The sequence below is a fragment of the Suncus etruscus genome, chromosome 5 (assembly GCF_024139225.1).
Source record: "Suncus etruscus isolate mSunEtr1 chromosome 5, mSunEtr1.pri.cur, whole genome shotgun sequence".
NCBI classification, from domain to species: domain Eukaryota; kingdom Metazoa; phylum Chordata; class Mammalia; order Eulipotyphla; family Soricidae; genus Suncus; species Suncus etruscus.
In genome coordinates this window covers 73,927,748-73,942,345 of record NC_064852.1, presented here as the reverse complement: position 1 = coordinate 73,942,345, position 14,598 = coordinate 73,927,748, and the positions used below count along the sequence as shown (strand labels likewise).

The following is a 14,598-nucleotide window of genomic DNA, read 5'->3' as shown; positions in this document are numbered from 1 at the left end:
AGCTATCACTGTCATCACTAGTCAGCTTTTTTCTTCTGCAAGAAAAGTGGCTTAGAATCACTTTTGGATTATATATATATATATATATATATATATATATATATATAATATATATATATATATATATATATATATATATATATATATATATATATATATATAGGTTTACTTAATCTGAGGCAATTTGAGTACAGTTTCCCAAAGTGAGTGATACTAACTTCTGATTGGTAGGTGTAGAATGACCTGGGGGATGGTAGTAGCCTTAGAGGCACTTAAGTGTGCTTTTTGTTTGTTCACCTAAGATTTCTTGAGATGAGAGGTGCTGTGTAATTTTTTTCTGAAAAGGGTATAGTCAGCGAAATTAATTTTGGAAGTCTGATGTAATAAGTGGTGATAAATAAACTTAAAGTTCTACTGTAGCATATAAATGTAAAGAAATTTATCACTAAAATAGAGTAGTGTATACTGTTGATAACTATCATATTTGCTGGCGTAGAAGATGACCCCCCAATTTTGCAGTTAAAACATAGGTTTAGGCCTATATTCACTGTATCAGACAGAACGATCCTATGCTGCAACTGTATGTACTACAGTGAGCCAATCACAACAAGCAAAGGTCCAAAGGTTATACTGTAATAGACTTCCTCTCTGACTCTGGCCAATCTGAGCAGGCTTTTGACAGTGTAGATTCGGGTACAGAACATTGTCTAATTTGCATGCATAAAAAGCCTGCTTGGATTGGCTGAGTTAGAGAGGCGGTCTGAGCAGCCTTGTGGTGATTGGTGCAGGATCGAGTTGGAAAATTTGTTTTGTGGCAATATTCAGACAATTTTCGTTTAGCGGCAAATTGAAACATTTTTCGGGATATACTCGGCGTATAAGATGACCCCCGATTTTCGGTTGAATTATTTTTTGTTTCAAAAGTCGTCTTATATACCGGAAAATACGGTAAATAATATTTTATTTAATGATTGTATTTTCCTTGGCTCATAGCAGTAAAAATGATCAAAAGGACTTTTAAAAATATTTATCTTATTTTGGCAGGAAATGTGTACTGGTGAAGGTTGTTGTACACTGTATGACTGTAATTCAATCATGAATAACCTTTTAAAAATTTTTATTAAGACCATTATGAATCATAAGTCTTTCACAGTTGTATTTTAGGCATATAGTGACAATGAATTAGGGCCATTCCCACCACCAGTGTTGACCTCCCTCCACCATAGTTCCCAGCAAATCATGAGTCACTTTTATCTCTGGGGAAAAAAAAAACACTGTAGTATGAACATCCTTGTAACCATGATGTTTAAAAAAATTACCTTACAAAGGTTAAAATTTTATAAAAGATCTAGTTTAGGGGCCGGAGAGATAAAACAGTGGTCGGGTGTTTATCTTGCATGCAGCCAACCCAGGTCGGATGGTGTTTCAAATATCAGCATCCAGTATGGTCCCATGTGCCTGCCGGAGCAATTTTTGAGCGCAGAGCCATGAGTAACCCCTGAGTGCCACCGGATATAAACCCCTTCAACACCCCCCAAAAAAGAATAAAATGTATACTAGTTATATTCAATATATAATCTGTTATTTCTTACATTTACAATGAAACAGACTATTATTTATATACTTGCTCTTTATAATCATAGTAATCATTATAAAATTTATTTATTTTAAAGATATTAAAATTATGTTGGAGTAGCAATAATTATGAGGAGCAATATTGGCCCAAAACACCAAAAACAATTTCAATAAATAACAATTCAAATGGTTTAAATAGTATTGTACACTTTAAAAAGAATATTTAAATAAAAATTGAATAAATTGCTAACACTAAACCCATCATGCTGACAGATACTTTACATCAAAACAGAGATATACTTAAAAATTGGGAGGTGACATGTAGTCTGTGTTTGTGTCTCTGTGTGTGTAAGTATAGTAAGAGGAATGTTAAGCTTGTGAAGTGAAAAATTATTTTTTCCAAGTTTAATTTTTGAATTATTGATATAGATGTTAAATGATACTACTCAGTATTTTTCTTTATGGAATAGATACATTTATTAAAAATGACTAAAAGTCATCTTCTATCTTCCTTTAATGTTCGGTCTAAGAGACATGCCTTAGTAGGGAGTGGGAATAGAGTAATCCATTAATGCTCTTAGGGCACAATAACAATAACAATCATGTTCACCCATAACAGAATGTAAATGTGAAGAGTCATATACTTATTTGTAGAGTTCTAATTGTCTATGCTTGGCTTGTGCTTGGCTCATTCACCCAAAACATTAAGGAAGAAATGAACAGAAAACAAGGAGTGTTTGATGGCTCAGCTGTTACAACCACACTTTCATGCTCCACAAGTGCTGGACAGCGCTCTTTGGTTGCTGAGTTACTGTATCCAGGCATTCATAGGAGCTAGTGATTTAGGAATGCGGTAATAGAGTATAAGAGAGAAGCATTTAGATCAGGGATTTAAAAAAATGGTTTTAAAGTAACTGCATAAATTCACAAAAATACAAACAACATAATAAATCACAAGTGTGCAACTGTCTACTAAAATGTGACTTGAGGTGCTGGAGCGGTGGCACAGCGGTAAGGCGCCTGCCTTACATGTGCTATCCTAGGATGGACTGATCTTCCGATCCCCTTGGTGTCCCATGGTCCCCCAAATCAGGAGCAGTTTCTGAGCCCATAACCAGGAGTAACCCCTGAGCGTCACTGGGCGTGGCCTAACCCCCCCAAATGTAACTTGAAAGGGAGTAACAATAGTATACACATATTTAGTACTACTTTATTAAGTCCTCCTTCAATTTTTATAAGATTGATTTGATATGTTCATGTATTGTGAAATTAATTTGCATAATATCTTTGTATCTTTTCTTCTTTTTACTTTACACTTTCTAGGACTGAAGTGTGTTTGTCTTTTGTGTGATTCTTCAAACTTCACCTGCCAAACAGAAGGAGCATGTTGGGCCTCAGTTATGCTAACCAATGGGAGAGAACAGGTGATAAAGTCCTGTGTCTCTCTCCCAGAGTTAAATGCTCAAGTCTTTTGCCACAGTTCCAACAATGTTACCAAAACTGAGTGCTGCTTCACAGATTTTTGTAACAACATAACACTGCATCTTCCAACAGGTAAGGGCTTACCTTCTGTTATTTCAGATTTATTTTCACTCATTTTATGTTTCTTTGAATGAGAAAGTCTGTTTTACATTTCTCTCTCTTGTTTTTTTTTTTTTACTGATAATGGAATCTAGAGCCTATCTAAATCTGATTATTTTAATTGCATGATACTTTAAAAATAAATGACAACATAGAAGTTTTAAAGTAGCTGACCACAAGAATATTATCTTTGAAATAAATCTCGGATTTAAAATAAAACATTTAAATAACTTTAAAGAAATAAATTTACATGCATACCAAGATAAAAAAGAGCAAACTAAAAATAGTAGCTTGCCAACATTTATGATGATGTCTTTTATGTGATATCTTATACATATCTATTTCATTAACCATCATAAAAGCCAGAGTACTCAGTACCAGAAAAAAAGAAATGGAATGAGATCTAGCTATTAGTTATTCTTAGTTCTTTTCCTGTCCCCTCCCATTTCAATATGTCTTATTTACAAGGTAATAAAAACTTTATCTGATATTTTATTAATATCCAGAAATCTGAAAATTGGAGGAATATAGAGGAGTAAATGTATTCAAATTTAAAAGGAAATTAGGACAACAAAATGTCTGGTTGGTGTATTTTAATATTTGTAAATACAATGATAAATAAGTACTTACTAATATGAGAATAATTTTTATACACATATATACATTCAAAATTAATATATCAAGACAATTATCCAACCTCAGTTGTTCCTCTATGAACATATTACTATTCTATTATAGTATTTTGAAGATATATTTTTTTTTACTTATTTACTTTTTTGATTTCCCAAATGGTGCTTGGAAGATCTGGCAAAAGTGGAGTGTTGAGGTCACCTACTGCTGCTTGTCTTTCTGTCAGTGTGTTTCTTTAGATTTGTGAGCAGAAGCTTTGTTTGAAGCCTAAATTGGCTTCTGTATCACAGGCTATCTTAACTTAATCTGTGTTTGGATTTTGTTTTAGACAAAAACATAGCAATTTTTATTTTGAATTGCCTATATGGCTGAATACATGTAGGGGGAATTTAAAGAGAAATGCATCTTTCTTTTCACTGCTTTACCAAGAGTCAAGGCTGAGACAGAAAAATAGACAAGTATGCACCAGCTTCACTCTATAGTACACTGTTTATTTTGTTTGTACTCAAAAAAAAGAGTGTAATGCTAATTATAGTTGCTTAAATTATATGATCTGACCTTTTATTATTACATGAACTTGTGATACAAATTGTTAAACCTTATTCAAGAATTGGTATATATTTCCAGAGTAAATAGAAGCTCAAGTACTTAAGACATCTTTCTGAATTTGCACTTTATTTTTGTTGCTGGTCAAATTTATGTATTTCTCCACCTGCTTAATTATATAATATAAAATTTAATTTTTATTTTATTCAGTATTTTTGTGTGTGCTATACCAAGATGGGTTTCTGTGAACATCTCAAGGATAATTTGGCAGAAATGGAAATTCCAGAATAGTTTATTTTTAAAATTATGCTGGCATAATTATCTATCCATCTGGAAGAAAACAACGGGTGCACCACAGTGTCATACCATATACAAAAATAAATTACAGCTTGATTAAATATCTAATTGTGAAATATAAAACAATTTAAATGTCAGAGTAGAACTTAGAAAAAATCTTAAAACCTTGTAATATGAAATTCTTGTCTAAATGTGATAGAAAATCCAATTGCCATAAAAAGGAAAGACAGATATAATTGACTACATACTAACAAAAATAAAAAATAGATAAAAAGATAAAATAAACAAAGCCAAAAGATAGATTATATGTGGGTGAATAGTGGGAAGCAGCTACTTAAAAAGTAAATAGCTTGTTTATGTGTAACTTATGTGTACATATCAAGAGAACATGTGCTCAGAAAAAGAAAAAAAAAGGCGTGAAATAAAATGGGCAAAAGAAAACATTATTTTTAGTGAAACAAAAATGTTTATTTTTTTGGGGGCCACACCTGGTGATGCTCAGGGGTTACTCCTGGCTATGCGCTCAGAAATTGCTCCTGGCTTGGGGGACCATCTGGGACGCCAGGGGATCGAACCTCGGTCCGTCCTAGGTTAGCACATGCAAAGCATATACCCTATGGCTTGTGTCACTGCTCACAAAAACATTTTTATTGGAAGAAATCTACTTAGAAAATGTGAAGGGAAAAATAGATGAATATGAATTCAAGAGAGAACATAGTCTTCTCCAGAGTGTAAAAACTGGAAAGAGAGAGATGTATTTAAGAGTGAGCATGAGTTTAAAAAAGCAAGCCACAAACAAATTTTTTTAGGAAAGAAAATGTCAAAGGGGTTAAGTTTGAAGTCACTCAAATCATTAATAGCTGAGAAGTTGAAATTTAGAAAAGGTATGCTATTTTTTATTATTAGATTAATAAAATTTAAAGAAACTTATGTATTAATCATGATATTTTTAAATTAAAAGTTTATTATAATTAATGTATATATATTTAATATATCATATAATTATAACTATATATAATATATATAAAGTTAATATTATAAACAGTAAGGAAGCATAATATATCAGCATGCTAGGAAGTATGAACATATGTTGAATTTATGTTTTGATAACAAAGTAGTTCAGTAATGTTACCATCCTGTTCTGGATTTCTTACTTTTGTTTTGTTTTGGGGACATACCTAGGGTGATCAGGTCTTACCCCTGGCTTTGAGCTTAGGGATTATTCCAGAAGGTATTACCTAGAGATCATATGTGGTCCAGGTCAGCCATGTGCAAGGGAAGAACATATCTGCTGTACTTTTTCTCCAGCCCCTCTTATTTTTTTACATTTATTATATTTAAGACCTGCTATTTTATAATATTGTTTGAAATTTTTTTCTTCATGTGATCTGCTAAGTATCTATTATGGAAAACAATGAATAGTTCATGACAAAAGTCATAAAAAGTAGTTTGCTCAAAAAGCTTAGACCAAATAAAAACTCATCTCCTATGAAATATCACACAACTCTTAGGAAAAATGAAGTCATGAAATTTGTCTATACGTGGATAGGCATGGAGACTATAATGCTGAGTGAAATAAGTCAGAGGGAGAGAGGATGCAGAATAGTCTCACTCATCTGTGAAGATTTAAGAAAAACAAAAGACAGTATGGTAATAATACTCAGAGACAATAGAGATTAGGGTTAGAAGAACCAGTCCAGAATATGAAACTACCACAAAGAGTGGTGAGCGCAGTTAGGGAAATAACTACACTAACAACTACCGTGACAATAATAGTGAGAGAAATAAAATGCCTGTCCCGAATATAGGCAGGGGTGTGAGAAGAGGGAAATGAAGAACATTGGTGGTAGTAATGTTACACTGGTTAAGAGTGGTGTATATTCGATGGCTGAAGCCCAACTATGAACATTTTTGTAACCCTGGTTCTATAATATTGTTAAAAATAGAATAAAGACAGATGAATGAGTGTAATAGAGTTTAACTTTAATAAATACAATACAATACAATATAATACAATTTTAGAACATATGTTTCTCCTTAATGAAAATAAATGGTTTTTCTTCTGTATAGGAACATTATAAAATTGCTTGATTTCTTTATGACTGGATTGCATTTTGGACTATAACAAATTATTTAAAATGACTTTAGATAACAAAATATATTTGCTTAGAGAGAGTTTTGATGTCAAATAGCATCGTAGGCACAAAAATTTCCCTAGAAAATTCATCAAAGTAAGACCGGGAATTCTGGGCTAGAGAAACTAGTTACTTAGAAGGTTAATTTTTATAGCAATTGATCTTTAATTCATAAATACATTGAATACTTTTCCACATATTGAATAAAACTATTCAACAAAATAATTAAAGTAGTTGGTATCTTTGTGGCCATTTTGATATCTAAGCATGCCCTATTTAAGAGGAAAGATGTAATAATTGGATATTTCCTTTCTAGTGTAATAACTTTATGTTACTGTTTTTGACAATTTAAATAATATTTTTCTACATAATTCAGGCACTACATTGAAATAGATTACTTTATTCACAGTTTACCTTCTGATTCTGTTACTTGGTATCATCAATAAATCAATAATATATTTTAAAGTAAGAGAACCTGCATTTTAGTTACATACATGTCTTAATTGGATCTCATACAGAATTGAAGCATTACAACTGAAGACAAGTTGCCAAAACTTTGTAATAGAATTTATTAGAAAGAAATCATCTAACACAAGCTTTCACTAGAGAATATTGTAGACTCAGGCTATGAGCATTATTCTTTTGGAAGTTGAGATATTATCTTCATTCCTTAAGAAAGTTCCATTGTTGTTTTCTAACTTTCTTATGGTTTTCTATTTTAAGCTGAAATGTATTGCTACAGTCAGTGTAAGGTAACATCTCATAAGGTGACATCTACATGCTGAGAAATATGGGACTCTTCGTGGAATTGTTCTCTATTACATGAACAAACTCATTTTTAGCTCATTCTTTGAGATTCGGTGCACACCTGACAGGTGTGCCTGATAGGATACCTCTTCCCATGTCACTCCTCAGAGAAAACTGAAAGGTGCTGTGATCTTTATGTTTTGGAAAGTGCTAGGAAATAAAAGCATACAAAAATCAAACTTTCTTTAAAATTTTAATTTAGGAAGCAGCTCTTGTCAAACAGAACATAGATCTCACTGATTATGAAATTTTGCTCATATAGATGTATTGAGATCTTAAAAGGAGAATATATATAATTTGAGGGGTGTTTGGGCCAAACCTGGTGGCACTCAGGGGTTACTTCTGGCTCAGTGCTCAGAAATCACTTTCAAAAGTCTTGGGATGCTGAGGATCCAACCTGGGTCAGTCCTGGCTCAGCCTTGCGCAAGACAAATGCCCTACCCCTGTGTTATCACTTTGGCCCAAGAAAGGAGACTATATTACCAGTTTGATTAGGGGAAATAGTTGAGTGGTGAAACTCATGAAGCCATCTGAAGGGCCTTAGTGCCTCAAGCCTAGCCCCAAGTACTGTTACATGTGACCCTCTTCATATGTTGTTGGGTCCTACAACTAGACTTTCAAGCAGGCATTCTTTCTATTCTAAGTTGGAGGAAAGAAATACAAAATATAGGTATGCTTTCAAGGACCTTTTATTTTTCATATAAAGTTTGGCTGAAAATTTTGAAATATAATGAGTGATTGCTAATTAGTTAACAAATTTGTATCTTGATATGTTTTGATAATATATATTAGGAAGTTATAGTCTCTGGGTGCATGCTCTAAAATTAAATAAAAACAGGGGGCTGATTTAAGTTCTTTTTTTTTTTTTTGATTTTTGGGCCACACCCGGTGACACTCAAAGGTTACTTCTGGCTATACACTCAGAAGTCACTCCTGGCTTGGGGGACCATATGGGACGCCGGGGGATCGAACCTCGGTCCGTCCTAGGCTAGCTCTGGCAAGGCAGACACCTTACCTCTAGCGCCACCGCCCCGGCCCCTAAGTTCTTATTTTTTACATTTTATTATTCTGACCTCTGCTTGAGAAATAATTCCTTAGAATTCTGTGCCCAAAATTTTATTAATCTAACATTCCCATCTATTTTTGTTTATTAATTTATTCTGTTTTTAATTTTTTTTACATTTGAGCCAGACCCATTATAACTCTTGATTTCAAATGCTAATGGACAAAAGAATTTTTGAAACAAGTAGATCAAGGTTAAAATTCAGGAAATATTTTTTGTTTGGTTCTCTTACCAGCTATGCAGTCATGAAATCAATCCTGAGGAAGACAGCTGATGCAAATAGCCATTTATAGATTGAGTATTTAACAATAGAATAGTCTTTCAATACCTCATCTGATTCAGTTAAAAGGCAGAAATAATTGCCATGCTATTTTCTGTCATTGTCACCACCCAATTGAATCTTTAGATCTGAAAATATTGTGTCCTTGTTCAATACTTAAAGTTAATGTTGATTAAAAATGACCTGTTTAGCATGGTTAATCTAACTCTGGAAAGAGGGGAGATAGTTTGCCATTTCCTGTAATGGAAGAATATTGAAAGAATATAACTAAATTATCTTCTATTCTAGGTTATCCCTGGAGACCTTGTTTAGGGTTATGTGGAGAAAGAATAGCTTAGTATGCTCAAACAAGACTTGGGGTGGCAGGGATGTCTGCAATTCATGAATGCAGAATTGCATGATTAGAAAAATAAAACTGGTATTTGCAACTTAACTTTCCAACCTTTTATTCTTATGTATGTACTTCATATATGTTAGTGCAACTATGTATTCTTTCACATTTGACCGATTCAACTTGCATGGAACTCTTCAGTATGATACTTTGTCAAGCCCAAAAAAATCTCAAATCCAAACAATTCAAAAGCCATTAGAAACTTTCAAAACCAACCGAAATACAAACACTGGAATGGGCTGAAAAGATAGTTACAGGGCTTTGGCTTTTCCTTGGATAGATCAACACTGACTTGATCTCTAGCATCATGTTTGATCTCCTGAGCACTGCCAGACATGATCCCTGAGCACAGAGCCAGGAATAAACAATAAGCACAGATAGGTAATTTTGGTAAACTTAAAACGAAAATCAAATAAACCAAAAAATCTACAATAGGTATTTATTTCCCTTAAATTTAGAGATTTGAAAGTATAAGGTTAGGATGCCAACATGGTTGAAATCTGGACAACACTTTCTTCCTGGCTTGCAAATTTCATTCTTTCTGTATCCTCACATAATCTTCATTGTCATTCAGTAATGCGCTGAAACAAAGTGTAACGTTGCATTCACATGGAAAAATCACTCTCTGCGGTCAAAATAATTCTTGTTTCTAGATCAGTGGACATAACTGACTTGGCTTTTGGATGTCATGTAAGTCATAGATTTGACTACTATAAATTCTATCCTAGTTCTCTGACACCCCATTTACTTGCTTATGTAGGAGATGGAATAGTTCCCATTTCCTTTTAGTTTTTTCTAGGCTTCTGTACACCTGAGAAAATCCAGTAAAAGTTTCACAGTGATCTATTATCCTTTCACTTTGCTTGAAGTTACATGTGAGTTCCCCATATTTTTACTAGCAATGTTATTTTGGAATTGTTTCTTCTTTTTTTTTTTTTTTGTTTTTGGTTTTTGGGTCATACCTGGCGGCGTTCAGGTACTCCTGGCTCTGCACTCAGAAATCGCTTCTGGCAAGCACAGGGAACTATATGGAATGCCGAGATTCAAACCACCATCCATCCTGGATCGGCTGCGTGCAAGGCAAACACCCTACCGCTGTGCTATCTCTCCAGCCCCCCTGGAATTGTTTTCTAATGATACTTGTTTGCCTTTAGTAGATTTTAAATTCCACAATAATTTTCGAGTGTGCCTGGCTTCAATGATATTTCCCTTAGAGTTTTTAGTGCAGTGTTATATAAACCAGACTCTATTCTGAACGAAGTTTATAAAGCTACAGTAAACCAGTTAGAGATATCATTTCAGTAATATCAAGGGACTGCTTACTTTACAAGCAAAAACATACTTTCAAGGATGCTTTGAAATGGCTGGTTAGTTCATCATGGAGATTTGGGAGATTTCACGTTGTTTAGTTTATAACTCTGTTTTTATCAAAAGATTATTCCTGTTTTGCTAATTAAAGAGGTTACTTTAAGTATCTTAGAATTATCATAGTTTCTTCTGTTTTAAAGGCATGTGTTATTTTCATTTTTTCTCAGAAGATGGAAAACTAAACAAAGTTCCTTTAATTGAAAACTTAGACCTGTGCTATAGTTTTATTGTCTGCTAGATGAGCAGAATATTCTCACGGTCATTCAATTAACCTTGGTGTCCTGTATCCCAGGCACCAGGAGAGAAACACACACATTGGAAAGAATCTGAAGTACCACTGTCCTTTTGATTGAGGTCATTTCAAGGCCACAAGCTACAACAGAAATGCTTCATTTTAAGTATATGTTATATATGCACATAAACATTTATATACAATTATGAGTTTTATATATAATTATATATATACAACATGTATATATACAATTATGAGTTCTACATTATAAATGGTATCTTTTCACTTGGCAACCACCTTGAATGAAGGAAAGAGAGGTGATGTTTTTTCTCAATTAAATTGTGATATCTTTAAAGGTGTCTTGAGCCTTTTGAAATTTCTGTAGCTACTAGCTACTTGGTGAAAGAAACACTAGCCTTGACAAATTTAACACAAAACACGTGGATTAATTAACTTGAAGGTTATTAAAGTCTTATCAACATGAATTTAAATATACATTTTTATAAAGAAAGAGGAGAGGCCTTTAGGGAGCTGTCCAGTGCTGTCTCAATGAATTCCACTTCCACTTTCATCTTTGCAGAAAGGGGAAATTCAGAATACACTAATGAAAAAGTATCATCTCCTTTAATTCCCATTTTTCTTGCCTTTTTAAAGTGTGTTTGCTTTCCTCTGTTCTCAAGATACAGGATCCTTGTTTAAAGTCTTTTTGCCTTTCTTGAGTCTCCTTAGAACCATTTTCCTCTTTCAGGTCACCAGTTCCTTCTCTCTACCTGTCTATTTCACCTTTCTGTGTTATCTTAGATTAATAAAGTTATAAATATAAATAGATTTTTTGTGGAGAACATACTTGCATCTTTCTCATCTAGGTCAGTGCTTTTCTTCCCTATATTTACTCTCAACTTAAATTAATTAGGGAGCTCTGTTTATTAATAAAGGTGTGAAATAACCTGAATTTGAAATTAACATATTCCCCCATTGGAGCTGTGTATCTCCTGCAGCAGAATGCATTTTAGTTAAAAGTGTCAAAAATTGGAAAAGGTCAAGTAATCAGAGTTCTCCCATGGTCAAGAATGTGAAACTGGTTAGAAAAACTGTAGTGCTTCTCCGAGGTAATATTAAAATATACTGTTAACTACTCCTTGTTTACTACCATGATTCAATGAATGGTATACTACAGGGTTTCTTATTTTATCTCCAGTGGGATTAGATCAATATTTAGTTTATAAGGTAGTTTTACAAGTGTGTGCTTTAAAACCTGTTCAGGATTTAAGGTGCTCTTTTTGGATACATTTCTTGTCTTTTTCTAGCAGAGTAATCTTTTTTTTTTTTTTTTTTTGTACTAAATCGTTTCTGTCAACTTGTTTGCAAAAGTGGAAACATTGCCCATCTATAATAAATAATCCCTGAAAGAAGTGTGCTTTTATAGAAAATATTCTATTTTCAAGGTTGCAGACCTTTTGCCTCTTATTGGTTGTCATAGTGATGATCAGAGCTCTTCCTAATTGAGTTTTGCTAAAATGAAGCCAATCAATAAGCTTTTAAACTGGTGTTTATATTGATAGTTGCTAATAACATATTGAAAGAAAAATTAGCCACCTAAATATATGCAGTGGTAGAATTTTATTTTTAAAAACATGTTTAAATAGATGTTCATGTAAGTTGTGGGTTATTAAGTCCTTTCTGTGGCTTTCTTAGAATTTTTAGAATGTATTTATGAGAGCATAAAAGATACAGAATTACATCTCTCATGTGTATGATATAAAGAAGAATAGTAAGGGAATAACAATGCCCAGAGGCAATAGAAACTGATAACTGATTTACCAGGATTGAATTTACTAAAGGCAGGGGACCAGAAGTGGATGCAGTGGGACGCTAAGACAATATCGGAGGGAAGCAGACTATTTGGTAGAGGGAGTGGTGCTGCAATGTTGTGTTCATAAAACCCTATTATGAATAGTGTTGTAAATCATGTGCCTCAAATAAAAATACATAGAAGCAAATTGAGATGTAGATTGGAAAATTTATTGCGAAATGGATAATAAAACTCTTTTATAACAGCAAAGTTTAAACGTTGCAAATTCCATAGTTAATAATTTCTAAAGTACAGTCAAATCAGAGAACACTTTAGCACCTTGTCTAAAGACACTCAAGATCAAGCTCTTCTTTTATGCACATGCACAACTTTTGATAATTTCAGGGGGTGTCCTAAAATTAATAGAAGGAAGATTAGTTATCTGCCAACATTCATTTGGTAAAGTAAAAGAGTATGATTGTTTGCAAAGTTCACTTACTGATTTTAAATCTTTTATTTATTAGTTGTAAATAACAATGTTTAAGATGATAGAAAATTGGGCCGGGCAGTGGCGCTAAAGGTAAGGTGCCTGCCTTGCCTGCGCTAGCCTTGGACGGACAGCGATTCGATCCCCCAGTGTCCCATATGGTCCCCCAAGCCAGGAGCAACTTCTGAGCACATAGCCAGGAGTAACCCCTGAGCGTTACCGGGTGTGGCCCAAAAACCAAAAAAAAAAAAAAAAAGATTATAGAAAATTGTCTATAAGCACATTTTAAAGCCTGTAATTCTAATTTTTTAGAATCAAAACAGTGTTTGTTTTACAGTTATATCCAAACTTTTGTCTGATGCATTGCATGTACAATGTGGGATTGTGATCATGAGAAAGGAAGTCTAAGAATTGCATGATATATATAGTTCATTGTTTTTGTTTGTTTAGATACAATATCCAGGTATCATGTTGTTATTTTCCATGCATTGTTTATATCTGCTCACTAGCCTTTTCAGAGTCAGAGGGAGAGGGTGAAACTTACCCAAAGAGAGACACATATTTAGAAAATAGTTCATAATTGGATCAATTTTTTTCTCCAAAGCTTTTATTCTTATTACTCAATTTAGTGCTTGAGTATGTAAGATTACAAAATTATGTCATCATATTTTATAAAATTCTTTCCAATATTTATTAAGAACAAAAATAAGTTGTTTCTGGAGATGTCTTTAGTGAATGCAAAAAGTGAATTGTGTACTTATTTTATATATCAGAATAATAACTTACTTGTTTTCCCCCATATCTTTATTTTCTCCAATAGAAAAGACTTAATTAAATGTTTACTTTAAAATTTAACTTTATTTCTTTTAAAATTAATCATACTTGAGTTATATACTTAACCTAATTTGTTTCAATGCTCATATTTTTCTAAAACTAAAAGTATTGTTCTTGTCTTACTAAGAACAAATTAGTAAAATTTAGGGGCCGAAGTGATGGTGCAGCAGTAGGGTGTTTGCTTTGCATGTGGCTGACATAGGATGGACAGTGTTTTTTTGTTTTTGGTTTTTGGTTTTTGGTTTTTCGGGCCACACCCATTTGATGCTCAGGGGTTACTCCTGGTTAAGAGCTCAGAAATCGCCCCTGGCTTGGGGGGACCATATGGGATGCCGGGGATCGAACCGCGGTCAAATCTTTCCTTGGCTAGTGCTTGCAAGGCAGACATCTTACCTCTGGCGCCACCTCGCCGGCCTCGGACAGTGGTTTGATACCTTGGTGTCCCATATGGTCCCCCAAGCCAGGAGTGATTTCTGAGCATATAGCCAGGAGTAACCCCTGATCGTCACTGGGTGTGGCCCAAAAACCCAACTTAGTAAAATTTAATAATGACTTTGCCATTCAAAAGTCATTTATGAGG

The 14,598-nt window shown here is 33.6% G+C and overlaps 1 protein-coding gene across 1 annotated transcript in view; it reads left to right on the top strand.

The window, feature by feature from the left end:
* Positions 1 to 2,902: 2,902 nt before the first annotated feature.
* The window catches only part of ACVR1C (activin A receptor type 1C), a 38,224-nt gene continuing 26,528 nt past the window's right edge, over positions 2,903 to 14,598 (top strand). The window contains exon 1 of the mRNA XM_049773124.1: positions 2,903 to 3,129. Within this exon, the coding sequence (XP_049629081.1) occupies positions 2,976 to 3,129 (154 nt within the window). The 5' untranslated portion in view covers positions 2,903 to 2,975. The remainder of the gene's footprint in view (positions 3,130 to 14,598) is intronic.